Consider the following 26481-nt stretch of genomic DNA (forward strand, 5'->3'; position numbering starts at 1 on the left):
TCCCTTTCCTGTCTCCTGTCTCCTGAGTGTTGGCAAGACTCAGGACAGAGGGGAAAAGAGGGGATGGAAAAATCAGCCCAATAATCCCCAGGTCTGTCCTTCCCACAACCTTCCCACCACCACTGTTGACCCCATTCCAGGGTCTTTGAGGCCATACAAATTCCCAGTCTTTTGAGAATCACATTGGGGAGCCTAGAGGCCCAGAAGCAGGATAAGTCCTTCCCACCTCTCTCCCCTGCTACCCCTCCCACCCAAGCCACCTCATTTCCTCTTCCTCCCCAGCACCAACATACACTGACTACTACAGGCTGAGCAGCCAGACCCAGAGTCACTGACTGTGGGCCTAGCTTGTCCTGGCTGGCCTGGTCAGCCTCTGGAGTATGGTCTGGCTGGGACTCCCTTTGCTGCTTCCCATCATCTTCCTGGCTTCTCATGCTGGTAAGTCTCCCCTCCAGCCAAGCCCCAACCCAACCCCCAAGGAGGGTAAACCATATCATCACTGACATTACTTTCGTCCATATCCTGATGAGCTAGAAAGTCGGATCGGAGCCAGGAAAACGTAGGCAGGTGCTAGAAATCACTGCAGCCTAGGTTTGGAGGACGGGAAGGCGGAAGAGCAGCTATTGGTTGTGTTGGATCTTAAGATCAGTGGGAAATAGCAGGACCCATGGGCCCCGTGAAGTTTTCAGCGGGTGCTCATATGGTCATTGTGTTGCATTCATTCAATTATTCACTTGACAAACATTTATTAAGAACCAACAAAATTCCAGGAACTGTGCTAAGTGGTGGACCATTAGTTGAGAGGCAGGCAGCCGCCAGATCTGCACAGTGAAATTAAATGATGCTGATGTCCTATGGCTGTTATGGGGTATAAATGAGGTAATTTACAGAGTGCTTGGCACAATGCCTGGCACTTGGTAAGGGCTTCTGAGTAAGTGGTAGCTGATTCCTTCAGTGTGCTGGCCAAAGAAGATTAGAACCGCTGCCTTTGAGCGGTTCACAGTCTAGTGGAGGATACAGGATACAGGGCACAGGGTGAGGGCTAACCGCACAGGCACGGGAGCTCCAGAGGAGTACTGAGGAGGAGTCAGCTTACCACACCTCAGGCAGTATGTGGGAAGGGGGTTCTCTAAGAGCAGTGGTCTTCATTCCAGGTAGCCAGAAATAGATGAAAATCTGAGAGGCAGGGAAGCGCATGGGAGAGAAGGTTCCTGGAGGGAACGCAGCAGAAAGGACAGCTGTGAGCAGCAAGGGGCTCAAGAGCATGCATTTTATTCTGAGGGCAACAGGGAGCCATGAAAAGTTGTAGACTTGAGAGTCACAAGGTCTTAGATGGATCGCTTTGGAGGATGAGTTGAGGAAGGAGGGGTGTGGCTGTTGGGATGGTCAAGGTGGGTAAGGGTGAGGACTAGGCAAGGACGGGCTTGGAGATGGGGATAAAGTCAAGAGGCTCTGAGGAAACAGAACTTACAGAATTTTGTGACTGATTAGGGCAGCCAACATAATGCTTAAAAGTGTGGACTTTAGAGTCAGACAATCTGGCTCTGCCGGTTACTAATTGTATGACCTTGGGCAAGCTATTTCTCTGAGCCTTCCTTCCCTGGCTATAAAATCAGGGTAATAACACCCACCCTGCCAGATAGTTAGGATGATAAAAAGAATGAACATGAGTAAAGTGACTGGCATACAATTGACTTCCAATAAACATTAATTATTGTGACAGTAAGAGTACAAGATGACTCTGAAATCTGACCCTCCGTTGAGTCAGGGAGCACTGGAAAGCAGCGGGTTTAGGGAAAGCTGATGGACAAGAAGGCCCAGGCTGAGAAGGTATCCTAGGGTTATTGACTCAGAGTTGCCAGTTAAACCAAGGGAGTAGATGAGCTCTCTCAAAGAAGCCTGTAGAATAATTATTACCCTCCTCTATAAACGGAAAGACAGCAACTTCACTGAAGCATGTGAGGATCCCTTGGAAATCAGGTGTTTGGCACATGGCAGGTGGTCAGCAGATGCTAGCTTCATTGACTCATGGTCAACTTTCAAAGAATATTAATTGATAAGCTAAGAGGCATTTAAACTAATTATTTGACAGCTAACAGGCAGGGACCGAGAAGGAGGGGCTCGGAAGGGCGAGGGGTCATGGGGCTGAAGAGTTAGGAAGGGCCCAGCACAGTAGGGCCTGGACTCTGGCTCTAGTTCGCTCCCCACTCTTCTGCCTCACCTTGTATACCCCAGCCACACTGAATTTGGACATCCCCCTGTCCACACCATAATATTTTTCATTCCACTTCTTAACTCAGGCTGTGCTCTCTGCGAAGAATGCCCTTTCCTACCTCTCTTCGACTCCATTCTCCTCATCCCTCTATGTCCCGTTCAGCTTTCAGGCCTTCCAGGGGGGTGCTTTATCTCTCAGAAGGCATCTCTTCATCCCCTGCAGCACGCCCCTTATGGGTCAGGCACCCATCGAATGCAGGGCACCACAGAGGATGTGCTCCCCTGCATCCTCTGTGGTGCCCTGCATTTGACAGACGTGTCCATGTCTATGTTCCAGCAAGGCCAAGGCTGGGAGCTCTTAGGAAGACAAAGAAGGGACACCAAGGCTTGCGCTCTCTGTCTCTGGCCTTTCACTGGGCCCAGAGCTGTCTTCCTTTCTGTCTTTCAACCGCCTGGCTGCAGAACCCAGCCTCTCCCACCTTAAATCCCAAGCACAGCAAACATGTCTAAATGTCTTAAGTGACAGGGAGGGGTCCCTCCAAGGCGCTCTATTCTGTGTGGCCCTCCCAGCCTACTCCTTCAGGATGGGGGGCAGGGAGAGTGGCTTCCCTTGGCAGAGCAGTTTGAAACACAGGTCAGGGAAACCAGACTGGTGGGGAATAAAAAGGAAACGGAGACAGGGAGCATAGATCATTCTTTCCAAAGCTGGGCTGCAAAGGGAAGCCATCTGGCAGGAGAAGGGAGGGGATGGGGCCATAGAAGGGGACTTATTTTTGTTTTTGCTCTTTTAGGATAAAGAGGTTTGAGGGAAAGGGGCCAATGCATCGGGAAGGGGAAAGGGGCGGGAAGGAAAGAGGACGAAAATACCTGCCAAGTGCAGGGCCTGAAGATGGTGGGGGGCGGAGGGCGGGGAAGAGGAGGAAAAGGAGGAGGAAGGTTGGGGACCCCGTCAGATCCAAGGACTGCTGTTCTATGCCAGGCGCAGCGGCGGACTTGACGCTGCTGGCCGACCTGCGCCGCACGGAGCCGCAGAGGTTCTTCCTGACCTGCGTGTCTGGCGAGGCGAGCACCGGCAGGGGCGCAGACGCCTGGGGCCCCGCCCTGCTGCTGGAGAAGGACGACCGCATCGTGCGCACGCCGCGGCCCTGGCTGCCTCCGCAGCTGACCCGTAACGGCTCGCAGCGCATTACACTGAGCGGATTCTCCAAGCCCTCCGACCTGGTGGGTGTCTTCTCCTGCGTGGGCGGCGCGGGGGCGCGGCGCACGCGCGTTCTCTACGTGCACAACAGCCCTGGAGGTGAGTCTGGCCCACCGGTCAGGAGGGAGAATAAGGGCTGCCGTTAACCTCTGACCCCACCCTCCGTCCACCCCGCAGCCCACCTGATCCCCGACAAGGTTACACATACAGTGAACAAAGGCGACACGGCTGTGCTTTCCGCGCATGTGCGCAAGGAGAAGCAGACAGATGTGATCTGGAAGAGCAACGGTGAGAGGGGCATCCTAGCTGGTTGGGCAAGTAAACCCATAGATCTGACACTCAATACCTCGGCATCCTCAGCTTTGGCCCCTAACACACCTGTCACTCCCATACACCTGTTACCCGCCCTGGCCAACCTCCAGGGTCCCCACTGTTCTGGACCAGGTGCATGGGATGCACCTGCATCCATCTCTAGCTCTGAGCTGTCTTCCTACTGCACCCAGAGGACCAGCAGCCTTGTGATCAGCTCTTATGCCCCCAGGATCCTACTTCTATACCCTGGACTGGCATGAAGCCCAAGATGGGCGGTTCCTGCTGCAGCTCCCAAACGTGCAGCCACCATCGAGCGGCATCTACAGTGCCACCTACCTGGAAACCAGCCCCCTGGGCAGTGCCTTCTTTCGGCTCATCGTGCGGGGTTAGGGGCAGAGAGCAGCAGTGGTGGGTGGTGGGTGGTGTGGGAGGCTGGGAGTCCTGTGGCTCTCCTGGATCCCTGGGTTCCCAGGGCTACCCCAGTCCTCAGCAGCAGTGGTCAGGTGGGTGAGGGTCAGCTGCTAAAAACACATTCCTCCAGGCTGTGGGGCAGGACGCTGGGGACCAAGCTGTACCAAGGAATGCCCAGGCTGCCTGCATGGAGGTGTCTGCCATGACCAGGATGGCGAGTGCGTGTGCCCCCCTGGATTCACTGGTACCCGTTGCGAGCAGGGTAAGGAGAGGCGGAGCCAGGACCTAGGCAGGAGAGGATGCCTGGCTGAGGGAGGACCCTTTAACCATGGGGATGGAGCTTGGAGGGTGAGAATACCAAGTAGGTCCCTGGCTCTGGGGCCTGACAGAGGCCCCTATCTCCAGATACCTTCTTTCCAGCCTGCAGAGAGGGCCGTTTTGGGCAGAGCTGCCAGGAGCAGTGCCCAGGCACGTCAGGCTGCTGGGGCCTCACCTTCTGCCTCCCAGATCCCTATGGCTGTTCTTGTGGGTCTGGCTGGAGAGGAAGCCAGTGCCAAGAAGGTACACATTAACCTGCCCTCCACGGTCCCTGACCCAGAGAGCCAGCCCAAGGTTGACCCGAACCCTCATTCTGGCCCTGACTTTCACACCAAGCCCTCCACAGCACCTTGCTCCTCTAACCAGTGCTCTCTTCACCCAACCTGTTGTTAACCAGGCCCCAGCTCTTCCCGCATTGCCCTCTGACCTGTGCCCCTCTAATTATGCCCCTTCTGTTCCCAGCCTGTGCCCCCGGTCATTTTGGGGCTGATTGCCGCCTCCAGTGCCAGTGTCAGAATGGTGGCACTTGTGACCGCTTCAGTGGCTGTGTCTGCCCTTCTGGGTGGCATGGAGTGCACTGTGAGAAGTCAGGTACGAACACAAGGGTCTCAGATCGCTCAAGGCAAGCCAGCCCTCACCATCTGTCTGTTAATGCTCTAAATCCTGCCCCAGGGAGCTCACGGCCTGAAAGGAATTCTCACCACCCAGCCCACACCATCCACAGAGAGATGAGCAGCAGCCCAGAGTGGGTGGGAGCCCAGAGGAGGCCCCGACCAGTCTGAGAGGGTCAGAGAGAGCTTCTGGGAAAAGGCGAGATCTGAAATGGGATATGAAGAACAAGAGAGAGATGGATGTGGAAAGAGCATGGGCGAAGGCTCAGTACCAAGACAGTGGAATAAAGGGAGGCTGGGGAGTGGTCAGAAGAGGTCAAATATTGGGGACTTCGAATGGCAGGACAGATGGTTTGCACTTAATATGGTAGGGGTAGGAAGGAATTGTCGAAGAGACACAAAGTGGTCAGATTTATGTTTGAGAAAAAACTCCAGCTGCTGGGTGGAGAGTGGAATGGAGATCCTGGATGGGCCATGGCAGGACCCAGACACAAATGAGGCCTGAACCGGTGTTCTGGCCGTGAGGCTGAGGCTAGTGACGGTGCTGGTTTCAGTATGAAAAGATCTTAGGAGGTGAAGGGTATAGGAGGTAGATTCTGCAGCTAATCAGAAGGGGGGCACAAGGGCCTTAGAGGACTCACACAGGGTTTTGCTGCCATTCAGGCTTGAGCAACTGGTTAGATGGCGGTGCCTCCACTGAGATGCATGACACAGGACAAAGGACACTTTGGTGGTCACATGTCTTCCCCTGTGGCTCCAGGACAGGTGCCCTTTCTCTCCCCAGATCGGATCCCCCAGATCCTGGACGTAGCCTCAGAATTGGAATTCAACTTGGAGACAATGCCCCGGATCAACTGTGCAGCCGCAGGGAACCCCTTCCCAGTGCGGGGAAGCATGGAGCTCCGCAAGCCAGACGGCACAGTCCTGCTGGTCAGCCCGTGACCCCAAGCGGGGACCCCCACCGCGAGCTTCCCAGTTGGTCCCTCAGACCCCTGGCCCTTCAAGGCTCTCTGCAAGGTCTACGCACTAGCCTGACCACAGCTCTAAAGTAGCCAGGCCGATTGTTGAGGGGCTGCCTCCCAGCCCCATCCCCTCGTCAGTCCAGACAGGAGTGTATCTGCCTCATGGATGTACATTGTCTGTGGTTTGTCCCCTTCCCCTCTCTCTCTTAGTCCACCAAGGCCATTGTGGAGCCAGATAGGACTACAGCTGAGTTTGAGGTGCCGCGCTTGACTCTTGGAGACAGTGGGCTCTGGGAATGCCGCGTGTCCACGTCTGGTGGTCAAGACAGCCGGCGCTTCCGGGTCAACGTCAAAGGTCAGTGATGTCCTAGGGCAATGGAGGATGGGCAGCAGGCAGAGTGGGGACCGGCCAATGCTGTCCAGACTGAGCATTGCAGCAGGAAGGTCAAGGGCATCTGAGGTCATGGTCCAGCACCAGGCAAAGAAGAGGGCACACGGTTAACCAAAGTCTGGGCTTGGCATTGTCCGCGTAGGAGGACCTCTCAGTCCCATCTGGACAGGACATCCTGTGCCCCAGAAATGGGACACCCTCTGGCCTCACCCAGCCTCCCTCCTGGCCCTGCTTGCCTTCTCCACCTCCACACAGAGACACACAGTGGCCTTTAACTCTGCCTCTGGGATGCTGCTCCCTCTCTGGGTCATACCACGAGCTACTACTCAGTGCCAGACAGGGGAACACGTGGGGCTGCGGAGCTCAGAGGGCCACCTGCTCGCCTTTACAGAGGTGCTACATAGGTGAATGAGGAGGGAGCTACCAGTGCTTGGGATTGCTCAGAGCAGAGCATGCCCACCCAGGTGTCCTTCTCTGGCACCATAAGCCTTGGCCATTCATACTCGCTGCCACTTCTTGGTTCCTCTTTCCCTCTGCTCCTGGCACTCCCTACTCCCCACATATGCCCAGACCTCTCTCTCATTTCCTCTTTCTCACTCTTTCCCCCACCTGCCACTCAGCAGCCCCCTCCACCACCAGGAAATATTAGCGTGGTCCCGGGCCTCCACCTCCAGTCTTTTTCTTATCACTCTCCCCGGGCTTTGGACCCAGACAACTTGAATTCTAATTTTCACTCTACAAATTCCTAGCTCCATCACCTTAAGCAAGTTGCTTAGCCCCTCACAGCTTGTTATTCTCTGCAAAATGAGGATAGCAGCGCTCACTGGATAGGGTTGTCGTTGAAGAATAAATTTTTTTTTCTCAATTTTTTCCCCAACTTTATTGAAATACAATAGACAATTAGTTGCTTGTATTTACATTGTACAATTCAATGATTTTTTTCAGTTACAGTTAGCATACAATAATATACCGGTTTCAGTCTTAGAGCATAGTGATCAGAGAAACACATAACTCACAAAGCGATCATCCCACTAAATCTAGTATCCCTCTTCCCTTATACATACTTATTACTACATTATTAACCATCTTCCCCATGCTACACTCTACATCTCCATGTCTATTCTGCAACTATCCATTTCTACCTTATAATCCCTTTATCTTTTTTGCCATCCCCCCAACCCTGCTCCCATCTAGTAGCCCTCAAAATATTCTCTGTATCTATGAATTTATTTCCACTTTTCTTATTGTTTATTTTGTTCTTTAGATTCCACGTGTACATGAAATCATGTAATATTTATCTTTCATTATCCTGCTCATTTTATTCAGTACAACACCCTCTAGGTTCATCAAAGCAATATCTTTTTTTATCCCCTTCCTTTTAGTCTGTGATATCTTTTAATCCAAAGTGAGTCTCTTGTAGGCAACATATATATAGGGGTCTTGTTTTCTTAACCATTCAGCCACTCTTTCTCTTGGTTAGAGCTCTTAATTCTTTTCCATTTGAGGTACTTGTCAACAGGAATGTAGTTATTACCGTTCTTTATTCCTGTTTTTGATACATGTTTTTTCTTCTTAAAGAAGTTCCTCCAACATTTTCTGTAATCCTGGCTTGGTGTTGATAAATTCCCTCAGCTTATTTTTTCTGGGAAGCTCTTTATCTGTCCTTTGATAGCTTTGCTGAATAAAGTATTTGTGGTTGTAGATCCTGGGTTTTCATTACTTTGAATATTTTGTGCCAAGCCATTCTGTCCTGCTTAGTTTCTTTTGTGAAATCAGCTGCCAGTCTTATGGGTGCTCCCTCATAGTTAACTAACTGCTTTTCTCTTGCTGCTTTTAAGATTCTTTATATTTAACTTTTGGCATTTTAATTATGATGTGTCTTGGTGTGGGCCTCTTTGGGTTCCTGGTTTTTGAGACTCTCTCTGAGCTTCCTGGGGTTTTATGTCTATTTTCTTCACCAGGTTAGGGAAGTTTTCCATCATTATTTCTTCAAATAGCTCTTCAATGTCTTGTTTTCCTTCAAGTACCCCTATGACATGGATATTTTTACATTTAATAGTGTCCCATAGGCTCCTTAAATTATTATTATAATCTTGACTTCTTTTTTCTTACCATTCTGATTGAGTGTCCTTGGCTTCCCCATCCTCTATATAGGTCAATCAGTCCTCTTCTTTATTCACTCCGTTTATTGCATTTAATATACTTTTCATCTCAGATAATGTGTTCTTCATTTCTGATGGGTTCTCTTTTATAATTTCCATTTCCATTTTTATGTTTTTTATCTCTTTGTTAAAGTTCTCACTGAATTCATCTACACTTCCTTTAATTTCATTGAACATCTTTATAACCAGTGTTTTGAACTCTGCATCTGTTAGATTGCTTGACTCCATTATTTCTGGATCTCTGTTAGGTTCTCTAATATGGTTTCTGCTTCTTTGTCTTCCTATTTTGGCTGCCTTTCTGTGTCTGTCTCTAGGTACTAAGCAAAGCTCCTAAGTCTCCCAGTCTTTTTAGTGTGGTTTTGTGTAGTAGGTGTCCAGCATCACAGTCCTGAGAGGGATTCAGCTGCAAGCCAAATTTAGCCCTAGCCTGTGGCCCTCTAGGGCCACCTGTTAAGATTCGGCAAGCAACTCATAGATGCTGTGCTTATAGTTGCCTCAAGAAACCACATCAGAAACCGAGGCCAGCTGCCACCAGTGCAAGTCTAGGCACTGCTCAGCAAGGGGCACCAGACTGGCTGAGGATACACCTAGATGTGGCTTGGCTGGGGCTGTGAGTTGGGGGAGGCAGCGTTTCAGAGAATCCTCTGGGCGGAGCGATGTTTGTTATCCAGTTTGATGACATCTCAGCTATGGCGACACTTAGTCTTCACACGAGAGTGGGGAGGGCTCAATAGAGGAACAATGAATACCGCAGGCACTTCTGTACAGAGTGAGTCTTGCCTCTGGCCCTCACACTGACAACTCAGTGTCCCCCATAAGTCCCTGATGTGCAGCTGACCCAGTGCTGGTGCTCAGAGTGAGCAGGTCCATCACCGCGAAAGTCTGCTTGCAGACACGGCCCCTTTAAGATGCCTCTGCCACTGCCATGACCTCTGTCCCACTAAGCTGCTCGGGACTGGGCAGCCTTGCGTCCTCTCCCTGTCCTACCTCATCCTGTTGCAGGATGATTTCTTATTTCTCTTCCTAGTTGTAGGGCTGGTTCATCTAGATCCCAGGTGATTTTTCTTGCTGTTTGCTCCTGTTTCCATCACAATTCTGATTTCGTCACAAGAGGGATGAACAGAGCCTCTATCTACAACACTTTTTTTCTCAAAGAGTAAATTTGATAATGCATTTAAATGTGAATCACAGTGCCATATCCTTAAGCCCCAAGTTGCCCAGGGGACAGAACTCTATCTTCTTTGGGCCCTGGCCACTCTGGTCATCTCTTGAACTTGGTTTTTGCCCAGCCCAGAGGGTCCCCAAATCCAACCGAGACCCCAAATATCTTTGTTGGCCAAAGTGCAGAGTTCCCCTCATGTTTCTAAGGGTGAAGTTGGCTTTCTGGGCCATGCCTTACCCTGAGTCTCCTGGCAGTGCCCCCGGTGCCCCTGACTGCTCCTAGGCTCCTGGCCAAGCAGAGTCGCCAGCTTGTGGTGTCCCCGCTGGTCTCCTTCTCTGGAGATGGACCCATTGCCTCTGTCCGCCTGCACTACCGGCCCCAGGACAGTCCCAGGACCATGGCCTGGTCTGCCATTGTGGGTGAGTGGGGGAAAGAGCTGGGGGAGGAGCGGGTGCTGGGGCAGGACAGGGTTTGGGTAATAATGAGAGGAGGAGAGAATGGAGGGGGAGGAACAGTGGTGTAAGGAGAAGCGAGGAGCTGAAGGGAGAAGAGCGGCTTCTGGAAGAAGTTGGGACTGAATGATGTATGCTGTGTACCGCACCCCCAGTGGACCCAAGTGAGAATGTGACGTTAATGAACCTGAGGCCGAAGACAGGATACAGTGTCCGTGTACAGCTGAGCCGGCCAGGGGAAGGAGGGGAGGGGTCCTGGGGACCTCCTACCCTCATGACCACAGACTGTCCTGGTGAGAGGCCAAGAGTTATCCCTTCTTATACCTCAGGGGTTACTGTCCTGGGCACTCAGGGGTTGTCAAGTCTTATCTACCCCAGGGGACCCTGCCTTTCTCACTGGAGGTTGTCCCACCCTTTCCCCTGGGGATCACTGTCCTGTCCAGCCCCAAGGACCCCCTGGACAAGTTCTGACCCCCAACCTCTGGCCCCAGAGCCCTTGTTGCAGCCGTGGCTGGAGGGCTGGCATGTGGAGGGTCCTGACCGGTTGCGAGTGAGCTGGTCCTTACCCTCGGTGCCTGGGCCACTGGTGGGCGATGGTTTCCTGCTGCGCCTGTGGGACGGGACACGGGGACAGGAGCGGCGGGAGAACGTCTCATCCCCCCAGGCCCGTACTGCCCTCCTGACCGGACTCACACCTGGCACCCACTATCAGCTGGACGTGCGCCTCTACCACTGCACCCTCCTGGGCCCTGCCTCACCCCCTGCACGGGTGCTTCTGCCTCCCAGTGGTATGCTCGGGAGCGGGGGATGGGCTTAGAATGAGGAGAGGACAGGAGACAGAGGGGACACACAAGACCCAGAAGGACATGGGAGGTTCCAGGAGACTGGATGGATGTGAAGAGAACCCAGGGCATATGGAAAACATGGGCATAGGAGGACCTAGGACATCAGGCAGACATGGGCACAGGGAGGACATGGGACGGGGTACAGGGCACAGGGGGAACATGGGGAGGACCTAGGACACTGGGAAGATCTAGAATACCAGAAAGACTTGGGACATAAGGAGAATAAGGGGAAGCAGAAGCTCAAGGGTGGAAGAGACCATAGGAAGAAGAATTCAGCCTAGGAGGGAGGAGGAGGTTAGCAGGGTGGCTCCTATTCTGGAGTCCTCAGAGCAGGAGACACCACTAGATGGATCTGTCTGACCCCACAGCTCTATACCTCGGTTCTGCCTGAGCCCTGCCTTTCTGTCTTCATCTCCCTAGGGCCCCCTGCCCCCCGATACCTCCATGCCCAGGCCCTCTCAGACTCTGAGATCCAGCTGACATGGCAGCGCCCAGAGGCTCCGGCTGGGCCTATATCCAAGTACATCGTGGAGGTGCAGGTGGCTGGGGGCTCAGGAGACCCACTGTGGATGGACGTGGACAGGCCCGAGGAGACAAGCACCATTGTCCGTGGCCTCAATGCCAGCACTCGCTACCTCTTCCGTGTGCGGGCCAGTGTCCAGGGTCCTGGTGACTGGAGCAACATGGTAGAAGAGTCCACCCTGGGCAATGGTAAAAGGGCAGGGCCCATTGGGACTCCTGGGCCCTGGGGTCAGTCTCAGTAAGCCCTTCCTCCATATGACCTGTTGCCTTGGAGTTAGGGCATCCCAGGCCCCTCTCAGAAAGTGACACAAGCCCTGGTACTGGGGACCCTGACCCCTCCCTTCTTATGATCTGCTATCTTAGTGCTGAAAAAATTATGTCACTCCGGTGACCCACTGGCCCTAGGCCTGACATCCCTGGTTCCTCCCTGGTACTGAGATCTTTGACCTCTCCCTCTGTGTAACCCCTCTGTGTAAGATCCCAGTACTAGGGTTCCTCTAGGTTCCCTAACCCAGGTATCCCCATGATCTTCCCATCTTATCGTGTCTAGGGCTACAGAGTGAGGGCCCAGTCCAAGAGATCCGGGCAGCAGAAGAGGGCCTAGATCAACAGCTGATCCTGGCTGTGGTGGGCTCCGTGTCTGCCACCTGCCTCACCATCCTGGCCGCCCTCTTAACCCTGGTGTGCATCCGCAGAAGCTGTCTGCACCGCAGGCGTACCTTCACCTACCAGTCAGGATCGGTCAGTCGCCCGTACCAATCGTGGGGCACATGTGTGCAGACTCTGTGTATATATGTATCTACTATGTATACACAAGTACTTGTATACCCCGAGTGTGTGTGTGTGTGCACGTGCATGTTTATGTCACAGGTATAAGACCACACTCAATAACACTCAAGAGCATAAAATATAATTTTCTTTATTTCACTGGAACTGAACTCAGCTCATGAGCCCATTGATATCAGTAGTGAAATATTTAATATCCACAGTTCAGAATAACTTGGTTATGTCTATATTTCACCACGGTCAATTCGGAATTGTCCCACTTCTCCCTGGGGGTGATCTAAGCCTAGGTGGCATGGTGATATCATGGAGGGGCACCTGGGGTTCATGCTGGCCTGTCTTGGCAGACCCTCCTGGATTCGGGAGCCAGCTTCTGTCTGCACACATCTGTGGCTGATGGCCTTAGCCCCTCTGTGGCTTCCTGCCAACAGGCCACTCACTCTGTGAGCTCCTTATCCCATCTTCCATTCTTGCAAATCCTTGGGAAAACTTAAAGACTCTGGGGTGCTTCTCTGTACCCTGCCGAGGGCAGCATATCCTGTGGCCCTCAGACCTGTTGCTACAACCCCTCATACTCCCTTTTCTACCACTTGGGAGTTGGCGCTAGTCCTGCAGCCTCACCTGTCGCTCCTTGAGGAAGGAAGCACAAGCTTCCGCTCCCCCTGGCTTCCCTGAAAACCTGTCTGAGTTTTGTAGTTCATGCCCCTCCAGCCCAGCTACTTACTGAAGGGTGGGGGTGGGGTGCTGGCTCATCTTCCAGAGCCCAGCATGATCTCATCCTGTCACCTCCCCCCATCTCTCTCTCCCATCCTCCGGTCCTGTCCCCTCTCAGGTCTTCCCTAGTTGCAACTTATGACCTGGACTCTGCCCTTGGTTCCCCAAGCCTGAGCTCTTGATATTTACAACCAAACTTTGGCATTAAAAAAAGAAAAAAAAAAAACACCTCTCTTTTCTCTCAAGGGCTGATCCTTGTGATTGAAAGCCTTGTGTCCAAAGCTGTTGTCTCCGTCATGCCTTTAAAAACTCCCTTCAATTGGCTTCTTTGTTCAGGCTGCTTTGGCCCTCCCTCTGTGGTCAGTACACACAGAAAGCCACCATTACTATGGTGGGAAGGGTAATGGGTACAAATGTTGGGGGAAGGAGTGGGAAAGCATCCTTTAACGTATATATAATGCTAACATATATCAAGATACACCCCTGCTACATGTGCCTGCCTGCGGATGTGTGCACATGCACATCCCTTGTGGGGACCCCCATGTGTATATGCCTGGCCCTGATGTGCGTGTCCCTCTACTTGTGCCCCTCCACACTCACATGTCTATGTGGACCTCTGCATGGATGCTCCTGCATATAGTGCCACCACTAGAACATGTGTGTACATGCTGGTATATGCCTCCAGCTGTCCATGTTTCATGAGTATCCATGTGACCCATGTCCTCAGCCCTTCCCCATCCAGCTGGGCTTCAGCTCACCTCGGGGTTGTCTTAACCCTTCTTCTGATTTTCCTAGTGGCAATTCCCATGTTCTGTTCTGCTGTTTCCTTTTCCTGCCATCGGCCCTGCTCAGGGGTCCTAGACATTCCTCTTTGTTAAGGTCTTATTATCTTCAGGCCCCAGGGTGGTTTTAGAACTATGTATGGACACTAAGTGAGTGGATGGTGGGAATCTCTGCTTCTGCTACTATGGAGAAGCCCTTCCACTGGCGTCCAGCAGCTCTGGGCTTAGCATGTAGTAGGTGCTCAATAAATGAACCACAGCCAACTGCCTAAGGCTAGACTCCTCTCCAGAGCATCCATCCATTGTGATAAAAAGCCTGGGTATGGGATCAGCTCACTGCTTGCCATCATGGTTCATTCCAGTTCCTTTATGTTTTAAATGTTAGAAATATCCTCCTATTGACTCATATCTGGCTTCTAGCAATTTTACCCACCCCTTCTTTTTCCATAACCCTGCACACCTGACTCCCAGGCTGCAGCCTCTCTCCGTGGGCATCTATCCACCCGACCACCCACCCATGGCTCCATCTCCTATGATTCTGTCTCAGTAATGTGTCCTCTGTCTGTATGTCTGACCCTGGCTAACCATAAGAGTGCCTCTGCCTGGGTCTCTGTCCACTGTCTAACTACTCTGTATATTTGTGTGTCTTACTTCCACTGTCTGCCCACTCATCCCATCCTGTGAAGGGCGAGGAGACCATCCTGCAGTTCAGCTCAGGCACCCTAACACTGACCCGGAGACCAAAACCACAGCCTGAGCCCCTGAATTACCCAGTGCTGGAGTGGGAGGACATCACCTTTGAGGACCTCATCGGGGAGGGGAACTTCGGCCAGGTCATCCGGGCCATGATCAAGAAGGACGGGCTCAAGATGAATGCAGCCATCAAGATGCTGAAAGGTCCAAAGAAATTGACCCCTGACCTTCTCCTTTGTCCCACAGATCCCAAGCCCCACCTGCCTCCCTCTAGTAACTGACCTCGGCCCTTACCAGCCCAAGCCCTTTCTCCTGAATTATTTCTGGCAAAACTGATACTGGATTCTTTACACAGAGTATGCCTCTGAAAATGACCATCGTGACTTTGCTGGAGAGCTGGAAGTTTTGTGCAAACTGGGGCATCATCCCAATATCATCAACCTCTTGGGAGCCTGTGAGAACCGAGGTGATCCCCCAACTCATAACCTACCCCGTCTTCAAAACCTCCATCATCTACCATCACTTCTTCCACTTCAGTAGTTCACTGGGAGCTTCAGGTTACCTAGACATCACCACTGATTCTCCTTCATGCTTCAGACTCCCCGTCTACTACCATTAGGTACCTGCTGCCACCAGGTTGCCTTGTACCTAAAACACCACCACGTTTATCTCCCCACCTCCCAGGTTACTTGTATATCGCTATTGAATACGCCCCCTACGGAAACCTGCTAGATTTTCTGCGAAAGAGCCGGGTCCTGGAAACAGACCCCGCTTTTGCCCGAGAACATGGAACGGCCTCCACCCTCAGCTCCCGGCAACTGCTGCGTTTTGCCAGTGATGCTGCCAATGGCATGCAGTACCTGAGTGAGAAGCAGGTTGTGTGTGCGTGTGTGTGTGCGTGTGCGTGTGCATGTGTATGCGTGCACACACAGAGGGAGGGTGTGCTAGGGAGAAGCCACTGGACTAACCTCAGGAGATAAAATCAGCAAGGTCTAATTGCACATGGGATTGAGAAATTGAGAGAAGGACTTGACCCCAAGGTGCTGGCCTGGGCCGGCGGGTGACAGCACAGGACCAGAAGCAGGTCCGAAGGAGTTGTTGTGTTTGAAGGATCCGAGGGACGTCTCGGTGGAGGTGTTGAATTGGCAGCTGTAGACGCCAGCCTAGAACTCAGGGGAGAGGTCTGAGGTAGAGACAACAATCTGGAAGCTGCCACCCTACAGATGGTGACACTAATGACGAGGGAGTGGGCGAGATCCACCAAGAGAGGGTGAAGGGAAGAGCAGAGAGTGGAGGCCCAAGCCCAAGTCCAAGGACACTCTGCTCGAACGACAGGAGAGATGGACAGCAGTAGGAGGGAGACATGAGACTGGGGAAAGGCATTCGAAAGGTAGTAAAGTTCTGAGTATCTTTGAAGGCAGATCAGGGACCAATGCATAGGGTAGGGTTGATGGAGAGAGGGCTCTGAGGAAGGTGGAAACCCGAGTGGGAAGGACTTGGAACTCAAGGTAAAGGGTCACTCTGGGCAAGAGAAAGGCCTTCCCCATTCTCATCAATGAGGGGAGAAGAGGTTGACAGAGAGGGGGTTAGGGAGCGTGCAAAGAAGAGAAGGTACAATGAGATCACCCAACATTGTCCCAGGAAAAGAGGTACACCTGGGCTTGGCCATGGCCAGATCACAGCAAGGAAGGGATGACAGCCAGCACTGTGATTTTTCTCAGGCAGAAGTCGCTGGCCCAGGAGGAGGCCTGGCTGGATGGGAAGAAGAGTAGGGGTTACTAAAAGCCTGGAGGATGGGCAGGGAGACTGGGACTGGCCGTGGAGTTGGACCCCTCACTGGCCTAAGAGTCCTGGGCTCGCTAATCCCCAGTCTTCTCTGACTTCCTATTGTGCCTGCAGTTCATCCACAGGGACCTGGCTGCCCGAAACGTGCTGGTCGGAGAGAACCTGGCCTCCAAGATTGCTGACTTCGGTCTTTCTCGGGGGGAGGAGGTTTATGTGAAGAAGACGATGGTAAGTCTCAGTCCTCCCCCTCAGAGTCTGTGCTGGCCCTGTTCCCCAGAATTACCTTATATAAGGCCCTTTCTCCTTACCCAGCCCCTCAAACCCACTCTCTCCCAGGGGCGTCTCCCTGTGCGCTGGATGGCCATTGAGTCTCTGAACTACAGCGTCTATACCACCAAGAGTGACGTGTGAGTGTTGGGGTGGGAAGGGGCAGGATGGCTTAGTCCTCCAAGGATGCACATAGGCAATACCTGGATCCGTCTCAAACATGTCTCATGTAGTCTAAGGCATGACTTGGATGTCCCTAGGGCTTGTTCCAGGTGTGTCTTGTGTGTACCCTAGTGATGTCCACCATTTTAGTGGGACAGTAGGGGAGCAAGCTGGGAGGAAGTCTTGTCTTAGAAGGTATTTCAGAGGTAGGACTGAGGTAGGAGTAATTTAGGGCAGTGTTTGTTTAAGAGACTGGGGTTGCCTTGGAGAGGTTTGGGGATGCTGGTAAATAATGCCCATGTGGTTGGAGAGATCAGTCAAGGAATGCTCTCATCTTCTTCTCTAGGGGGCAGAGTCATCCCCACATGAGGACCTAACCAGAATATGAGCCCCAAGACTCCTTCTCTGTGCTCCCTACCCCCAGAAAACCATCTTGGCACACTCCTGTCCCTCTGGGAGACCTAGGCTGCCCGACCTCTCTAGCCCTGGTTCTGCCTATTTGCCACAAGCCCTTTGCCTGGCCTGCCCTGCCCTATTCACTGTCCACCACACCGACGGCCCCTCTGACCCCCACTCACGTACTTCCTGCTTTTGCTCTCAAAACCCCTAGATACCTTCCCCCCACTAGATCTCCTACTCTGGCCTTACCTGACTCTCCCGTGCATGGAGGTTGTTACCGTAAAAGAGACAATTAAGAGCAAGGGCTTTGGAGTCAGATTGTGAGGGTTCGAATCCCAGCTCTGCTATTTGCTAGCTGTGTGACCGTGGGCAAGCTAGCTAACTTCTCAGTGCCTCAGGGCTTCGGTGTCTCCATTAATAAAATGAGGATAATAATAGTACCTATATCATAGGGCTGTTATAAAGGTTACATGTATCAACATATATATAAAATGATTAGTGCCTGGCCCATAGTGAGTGTGCAGTAAAAATACTAGCTGTGATTACATGGAGCCTGAGAGAGGCCATGAAGACGTTTCAGTGGAGTAAAGATAACTGCTGACCAAGGCAAGATACTTGCAGAGTAGACACATACAAGAGCTGGGACAGGCTGCACACCTGGGGTTGGTAGACACTAAATTGCTTGGCCCTAGGGCCTAGTGGTAACTAAGTGCACCTTCCTCATTTCAGCTGGTCCTTTGGGGTCCTGCTCTGGGAGATTGTGAGCCTTGGTGAGTCCCAAATCCCTCTGCCTTCAGGTACTCCCACTTTACTTCCTCTGGGTCCCGGGGCCAAGAGAGTTTTGTCCCCTCCTGCAGGGGGCACGCCCTACTGCGGCATGACCTGTGCTGAGCTCTATGAGAAGCTGCCTCAGGGCTACCGCATGGAGCAGCCTCGAAACTGTGACAATGAAGTGTGAGTTGCCTCAGCCTTGAACCCTGTGATCCAATCGCCCCAATTGGCCCTAAGCCCTCATCTCAGCGATGCCCAATCGGCAGGTACGAGCTCATGCGTCAGTGCTGGCGGGACCGCCCGAACGAGCGACCTCCCTTCGCCCAGATCGCGGTGCAGCTGGGCCGAATGCTGGAAGCCAGGAAGGTGAGAAGATGGGGTGTGTGTGTGTGAGGGGGCGTGCGGTGATAACCCCTATGGCTCACCAGGCTCGCAGGACTGCCCTCTTGTAGGAGCCAGCAGCAGCCTCTGGGTCCCTGTTCCTACCACTAGTTGCCAACGCAGCTAGGCCAACCCCAGGATGCAGCACCCACTTCCAGTTCTCAGTGGGTTGGACATTAGGCCCTTCTTTTTCAAGGCCACTGCTAGCCCTACCAGCAAATCCCTCCCCAGGTCCCAGGTTCCAGACTGCTTGCCTGTCCTCCTCTACTGGGGCCATCAGCCCATTCTCATCTAGGATACCTCTCCTCACCTGGCACAGAGCCAGAGTGTAATACACAAATGGTCAACTAAACAGATGGATGGATGAATGGTACAGTAACTGAATGAATGAATGAATGAATGAATGAATAGAATTAGTGAATGGATGATATAATCATATGATATAATAATATAAATAAACACATAGTTAAATAACTGAATCTAATAACCATGAGAATAAATGAATTATCAAATAAATATAAATGAAGAAATATATGGAAATAAATATAATACATTTGTAAATGCAAAAACTGTTCTTCATCTGAATTAATGACTAGCTAAAGGAATTTGTAAACTATCTTAAGAATGAAGGAATGATCACATAAATGAAAAGGAAAACATCAAAAATAGCTTTATAAATAGATGAATAAGTAAATGAATGAATGAACAAACAGTTCATTGGATGAATACATGAAAAAACTCCTACCTAACAATGTGTCAGCGGCCTCTCACCCGAGCCTCCAACTTGTGGTCTGCTGCTCATGCTATTCTGGGCTGGTGAGGGCCACCCTTGGCCATAGAGCCATCTTGAATCTTTAGAACAAATCAGTGTCTCTTAGGATACCCCAACAACGTGGAAATCAAAAATCTCCAGGGCATGGGCACCCCCATCTCTGGCCCCCACTAAAGCTCGCTGTGCTCCCCAGGCCTACGTGAACATGTCGCTGTTTGAGAACTTCACTTACGCGGGCATCGATGCTACAGCTGAGGAGGCCTGAGCTGCCTGCCGTCCAGCCAGAACCTGGCTCTGCTGGCCAGAGCAAACTGCTCTCCAACCTGTGACTTCTGATCCTTGTAGCTTCTGACCTGAGCTGCCTCAAGGAATTTTTTTTTTTAACTTAAGGACGAAAAGGGGGGATCCAGGGATGGGGTGGGGTTAGGGGAATTGGGCCCTCATCCTTTGTAGTTATTCCTATGCCTCCTGCAGTCACTTTTACAACTACGTTTACATCTTTCCTTCTAGTTCAGCTGCTCCACATATGCATTCCTCTTCTACTCCCCATGCGCGAACCCCTGCTTCTGCTTTTCCACCTGAGCCAGCACTCATACCAGTAACAAGCCCTGTTCAGCTACTCCGCACTCCCAGCCTCATAATCAGAAAAAAAATAAATGCTCTGAGAAGCTCCATCCAATGTTTGCCTTTTACTGTTGCTCAATCTTAGGGAAAAGTTAAACCAAAAACAGAGAAACTGGACTTTCTAAGAAAAGAAATGCCATCCCTAGTTACTGTTGTAGGCCCAATCCCTCTGTTGGGGTGCCTCTCCACGTGGGAGATGTTCTGGAAGACCCGTTTTATATCTACACCACCCCCACATCTCTGTCATAACAAAAAGTTCAAATTTCCCCTGGTCCCTTCCCTACTCTCCAGCCCCATCACCAACATGTCTCCCTATATCTCTAGGTAGCTGCCAGTCTAGCATTCAAATTGTCCGTGCCAGGATTAGCTATAGCCCAGCCTCAGCTCAAATGGATACCTCAGCACCAGCCAGCTCTAGCCTGTCTTGAGCTCTCTCTTTCCCTTATGTCTCTAGATGGCCTTTCCTGGCTTATAGCCACCTTACTGCCCAGCTCATGGGCCCCAAAAGAGGAAGGCAGAGGTCATTCCTGTCTTCAGCCAGACACGGTAGGATTCCTCTGCCTTCCTCAGGGTCTCCTGGAGTATTGGGAGGTGCTCCCTGTCCTGAAAGCTACTCCCATGTCCTACCACATGCCATATGGTCTTCAGGTTTGCCTATGTTTTGAGTTTGTCACTGCTGACCTCTGATTTATCTCCCACTGGTCCTTAGGAAACAACATTTGTCTTGCTTCACACATTTTTTTTCACTGAATCAGATGAAATCAAAGAATATATAACATCACTTAGCATTGAAGTTAAGAGCACGCATTCTGGATCATACAAACCCTTTGTCCAAGTCCCTGCTATATCACTTACTATCTGGGTGACCTTGGTCAAGTCACTTAACCTCTCTGAAAAATGGGGTTAGTAATAGCTACTTCCCCCTTGTAAGCACTAAATGAGATCACACAAGCACATTTTTCACAGCACTGGGCCTGGTACATAGGAAATACTTACTAAGTGTCAGCAGATATTACATACAAATGCAGGAAATGGGGTGGGGGTGGTTATCAAAATCTGTATTCCAAAAAGATTTGAACAGTTGGCATGTGGGCTGAATTTAAGCGGAAAAAATAACTGGAGTAAATAGGAGGCTATGCAGGATGAGGGAGATGAGATTTGCTAGAATGAAATTTCAGATCCACTACAAGGATATTGCCCGGTCCAAGATGTGTGGATTAAAAAGTTGTCCCTGATGGGGACCAATATATACACAAAGAGGGGTGACAAATATGTAAATAAGCAACGAAATAGAACTGTATGCTAGAAAAGGGAGGGGACCTGGGTAACAGTGAAAGGAAATGGAGTCAGGAAAGCTTTTCCAGAGAAAGTTACATTTTAATCTGGGTCATGAAAAAGAAGAGGAGGCTCACCAGAGGAAAAGCTCCTGGCAGAGGAAACAGAACCTGTGACATGCGGTATGTTTAAGAGCTGCAAAGAGTTCCACATGGCTGGAACAAAGGGAGAACATAGCTCTGTGAGGGCTAGGAACCCATAGCGGTGAGAGGGGCCAGCTTATGCAGGACCTTATAGTCAGCATTAAGGATCTTTATCCTGAGGACAGAGGGCACCCATGGACGAACTGGACGTAGGAGTGAGTCATATTCAGATTTGCGTTTTTTAAAAAAACTACTCTGGCTACTGTGTGGAGAATGGATAATAGAGGAGGAGCAAGAGTGAAGGTAAGGAGTATACCCATAAATTAGATACCTTAGATTAAATGGACACATTCCTAGAAAGGAAGGAGCTACCAAAATTGACTAAAGAAAAAGTAGGCAATCTGAATAGACTTGTAATAAGTAAAGAGATAAAATTAGTAATAAAAAGAAAACTACCACCATCACCAACAACAAAAAAGCCACGTCCAGATGGCTTCACTGGTGATTTCTATTAAACATTTACATAAGAATAAATATAAATTCTTCACAAACTCTTCCAAAGAGTAGAAGAGGAGAGAATAGTTCTCAATTCATTCTGTGAGGCCAGTATTACCCTGACTCTTGGAGCAGACAAAGACATCACAAGCAAAGAAAACCACAGATCAATATGTCTTATTAATATGGACACAAAAATTTTCAAGAAAATACTATCAAACACAATCCAGCAACATATGAAAAGGATTATATATCATAACCAAATGGAATTTATGCCAGGAATGCAAGTGTGATACACCATATCAATAGAACATAATAAACAAAAATTGCATAATTATCTTAAAAGACACAAAAAAAGCATTTTACAAAATCCAACACCCTTTCATGATTAAAAAACAAAAAACTAGGAATAAAAGGAAATGTCATTGACCTGATACAGGGCATTAACAAAAACCCACAGCTAACATTGTACTTATTTAATAGTGAAAAACAATATTTTCGCCCAAAGATCAGAAACAAGACAAGAGTGCGTGATCTCCCCACTTCTTGTCAACATTGTACTAGAAGTTCTAGCCAACGCACATGGGCAAGAAAAAGAAATGGTACCCAGACTGGAAAGGAAGAAGTAAAACCATCTCTATTTGCAGATAACATGATTGTGTATGTGCAAAATCGTAACAAATCCACTAAAAATTTATTAGAACTGATAAATGAGTTCACCAAGGTTGCAGGACACAAGACCAATAAACAAAAGAAAAAAAAAGTATTCTTCTGTACACTTGCAATGAACAATTTGAAAATGAAAAAAAAAAAACAGCTCCACTTAGAATAGCATTTAAAAAGAATAAAATATTTAGGAATAAATTTAACAAAGAGTGTAAAACTTATAGTCTGAAACCTACAAAATATCATTGAAAGAAATTAAAACAGCTCTAAATAAATGGAAAAGCATCTCATGTTCATGAATGGGAAGACTTATTATTAAGATGATAATACTTCCCAAATTGATCTACAGATTCAGTGAAATCCCTATCAGAATTCAAGCTGGATTAGTTGTAGAAACTGACAAACTGATTCAAAAACCCATATAGAATTGCAAGGAACCCAGAAATCCAAAACAATCTTGGAAAATAATAAGTTTGCAGATTCATGCTTCCTAATTTCAAACTAAATACAAAGTTAAAAAAAATCGAGATAGTGTGGCACTGGCATAAGGATAGATACATAAATCCATAGGGTAGAACTGAGAGCCCAGAAATAAACCAATGTGTCTATGGTCAACTGATTTTTAACAAAGGTGTCAAGACTATTCAATCAGAATAGAACAGTCTTCAACAAATGATGCTGGAATAGCTGAATAGCCACATGCAAAAGAATGAAGTTGGATCTCTACCCAAACTCTATATACAAAATTAACTCAAAATTAGGATCAATGACCTAAATGTAAGAGCCAAAACTACAAAACCCTTAAAAGAAAACATAGGGATAAATTTTCATTACTTCAGATTTGGTAATGGATTCTTAGACAAGATACCAAAGTACAAGTAACAAAATGAAAAAATAGATAAATTAGACTTCATCAAAATCAAACTTTTATACATCAAAGGACTTTATTGAGAAGGTGAAAAGACAACCTATAGAATGGGAGAAAATATTTGCAAATCATGTATCTGATAAGGGACTTGTATCTAGAACACATAAAGAAGTCTTACAACTTAATAATAGGCAACCCAATTTTCAAATAAGCAAAGGATCTGAATAAATTTTTCTCCATAGAAGGTATACGAATGGCTGATAAGCACATGAAAAGGTGTTTGGCATGGTTAGTCATCAGGGAAATGCAGATCAAACCCACAAGGAGATACAACTTCACACCCATCAGGATGGCTATAATCAAAAAGTCAGATAATAACAAGTGTTAGCAAAGAGAAATCAGAATCCTTTACACTGCTGGTGGGAATGTAAAATTATGCAACATGTTTGGAAGACAGTCTGGCAGTTCCTCAGCTAAACATAAAGTTCCCATAAGACCCAGCAATTCCACTCCTAGGTGTATACTCAAGAGAAATGAAAACATATTCAGACAAAAGCTTGTACTCAGATGTTCATAAAAGCATTATTAATACTGACCAAAAGTAGAAATAACCCAAATGTCTACCAGTTGGTGAACGAATAAACAAACTGTGATATATCCACACAATAGAATATTATTCAGCTATTAAAAGGGGATGAAGTGCTGATACACACAATAACAAGCATGAACTTTGAAAAAACCATGCTAAGTGAAAGAATCTAGTCACAAATGACCACATATTATATTTATATTTCATATATATGAAATGTTCAGAATAGGCAAATCTATCGAGATAGAAAGTAGATTAGTGGCTGTTTAGGACTAGGAGGAAGATGGGGAGATAGTAGGGCAAGAGCTAAAAGATATAGATTTCTTTTCGAGGTGATAAAAAAAAAAGGTCTAAAATTGACTGTGGTTGCATATATCTGTGTATATTACTAAAAACCACTGAACGGTAAACTTTAAATAGGTAAATTGTATGTGAATTATATCTCATACAGTTATTACAGAAATACAGAAAGCAAAGGCAAGGAGATCAGTGAAAGACTATTCCAGTAGTGCAGGTGAGAAATGATGGTGTGGTGGTGAACTGGAAGAAATAAATGGATGAAAGAATGGGCAAGGGTTGAATACAGGAGTAGAAGGAAAAGGCAGAGTCTAGGATTACTGCCGAGCTTCTATTCAGATGACTGGGTTGAAAGAGAAGCCAGTCACGACAAGAATAAAAACAGCTAAGACTTACATGGCTCTTAATTGCCAGGTAATGTTCCAAGCACTTTGCACATGTATTCATTCCTTCTATCTTCAACAACATACGAGGTAGGTACTATTATTATCATCATCCCTACTTTATAAAAGAGAAAATAAGCTCAGAGAGATGAAGTAACTTAGCCAAAGTCTGACAAATGGCAGAACTAGTAAATGGCAGAGCTAGGATTCAAACCTACAGGCATCCAAACTTCAGGGTCCCTCTCTTACCCATAATGCTATGCTGCTTCTCTGGCAGAGTGCAAAGAGACCTGACGTGGGCATAGTGCAACTTCCAATTTGAACACAAATACACTGGCACCCTCGTCCAACAGAAGATTTCCATTATGGCCCCAATAACACTCAGAGCCCCGCTACAAACCAGGCAACAAACTGCAGGTACAGAGCACCTAAATACTCAGACTCACCTGCCCCACACCTGTCTACTGCAGTTCTTACTGCTTCTCTCTACTGGTATATTCTCACAGGGGATGGCCTAGGTTGGGCAGGGGTTGGAGCAAGAGACCAGTCCAGCAGCACAAACTTGTTTCCAGAGAAATGATGGGAGAGGGAAAAGGAAAGGCCAAGACACACCTCTCAAAGCCTCATTAGGCAGGCAGCTGGGGAAGGGGAAGCTGAGCACGCTATCCAAGGGGCCCCGCTGCAGCCCATCCTGGCCACAAAAACGGAACTCCCACCAGTCAGCCCTGAGTCACTCCCTCTCTGCCCCCAAGGAAGGAGTGATTTCCTGTATGCCCTCTGGGCAGCTCAGGCTCCTCCCATTGGCAGTGCATCCTCTTATCTCACCCAGGGCCCTCTTCTGGGGTGGAACAGGCACACCAGAGTCTGGCTGTAGTAGGCTAGTGCTCCTGTGTTCTCAGCAGGAAACATGGATTCAGGGGTCAGAGAAAGTCCAGCAGCTCAGCAAAGGCAGCTCAGGAACCAGGATGTCACTCAGAGGATGGAAGATAGAGGGCTGACCGAATTAGGTCCCCTGCAGCTCTCTTGTTTGGAGTCACTCCTGGGCACCTACTGACATTTTCCCCCTTTACCTCTCTCCTGATGCCTGTTTTGAACTCAGCCTTATACTGTGGGAGACACTCACGCCAGGCCCCATGCCAGTCACATAATGTTGAATAAGTGAATAATATAGAAGAGTCACAGGTCCTAGTCAGAGGTGTACACATAGGGAATGTCTGGGCGGCACTAAAAGGAAGCTAAGCAGAATAGGGTATAAACTTAAAACTGAGGATTAGGCATCACCATTCTACAATTTTCCTCAGACAGTCTTTCTACTGGATTTCCTTACTGGTGAAGCTTTCCTCTCCTCAGGTTGCTATCTTTCACTTACTAGCCCTTCTCCTTTTTCTCTGGAGTTAGTACAGAACACGCCAAAATTCTCACCAACTTCATATTCAGCGAACTTAGCTCTCTAACATCATCCCATCAAGGTCATACCTGAAGGCTCACCAAGTTGTTTCTGATCACAAAAGAGCTACTGAGAGGAATGTAAAGTTGCATTTCTTCTTTTAAATTAGCCTTCTGCCCTCATTTCATATAATTGGGAGATAAGAAAAGACTCCCCCAGAGTAATGACTTGAGGACAGATCTTGAATGACAAAGAAAGTTCCAGCAGGCTAAGAGTTTGGAGGCTGAGTTTGCCTGGGGGAACAAAACTAGACCCTGTGGCAATATGGAGGTTAGGTTTGGGAAATATTGAAGGGATCATCATGAGGGAGAGACTCCAAGGATGAAAAGCTGAAAAGTATAAGGGCTCATGTTCTAGCATTTAGAGGTGGGTCTAGGTTCAAAGGATCATGTAGACCCATGAAAGGATTTTAAGCCTGGAAAAAAAAAATAAAAGCAAATTTGAGCTTCAGAAAAAGCACTGAGAGAGGAGATACCATTTGTCAACTATCAAACAGCAAACTTAAAACAACATTGGCAAAGTTGTGTGGAAAATATAGTGCTCTAACACACTGCTAGAGGTGTAAATGGAAAAACAATTTTGGAGAGAAGTTTGACAATGTTGGGAAAGAGAAGGAAAAATGGGA

General features: G+C 48.9%; 1 protein-coding gene across 3 annotated transcripts; it reads left to right on the forward strand.

Annotated features, from left to right (window-relative positions):
* The first annotated feature begins 268 nt into the window (after window positions 1-268).
* On the forward strand, window positions 269-19743 carry TIE1 (tyrosine kinase with immunoglobulin like and EGF like domains 1). Of its 3 annotated transcripts, none has more exons than XM_016123766.2 (23): window positions 269-438; window positions 3194-3511; window positions 3590-3700; window positions 3954-4109; window positions 4266-4397; window positions 4541-4696; window positions 4916-5044; window positions 5849-5994; window positions 6237-6381; window positions 9996-10160; window positions 10349-10486; window positions 10685-10981; window positions 11459-11749; window positions 12111-12301; window positions 14526-14736; window positions 14888-14998; window positions 15217-15407; window positions 16432-16545; window positions 16654-16724; window positions 17875-17915; window positions 18003-18099; window positions 18183-18282; window positions 19263-19743. In XM_016123766.2, exons 1-23 carry the CDS (start codon window positions 381-383, stop codon window positions 19332-19334), a joined length of 3441 nt encoding a protein of 1146 aa, XP_015979252.1. In that variant the 5' UTR covers window positions 269-380; the 3' UTR covers window positions 19335-19743. The 3 variants fall into 3 exon arrangements, with proteins under 3 accessions (XP_015979252.1, XP_036088670.1, XP_015979253.1); XM_016123767.2 differs by having other exon boundaries at window positions 292-438; window positions 4556-4696; XM_036232777.1 differs by lacking the exon at window positions 19263-19743 and having other exon boundaries at window positions 4556-4696; window positions 17875-18099; window positions 18183-18309.
* The last annotated feature ends 6738 nt before the right edge of the window (window positions 19744-26481 follow it).

The sequence above is a fragment of the Rousettus aegyptiacus genome, unplaced genomic scaffold (genome assembly GCF_014176215.1).
Source record: "Rousettus aegyptiacus isolate mRouAeg1 unplaced genomic scaffold, mRouAeg1.p scaffold_m13_p_1, whole genome shotgun sequence".
NCBI lineage: Eukaryota > Metazoa > Chordata > Mammalia > Chiroptera > Pteropodidae > Rousettus > Rousettus aegyptiacus.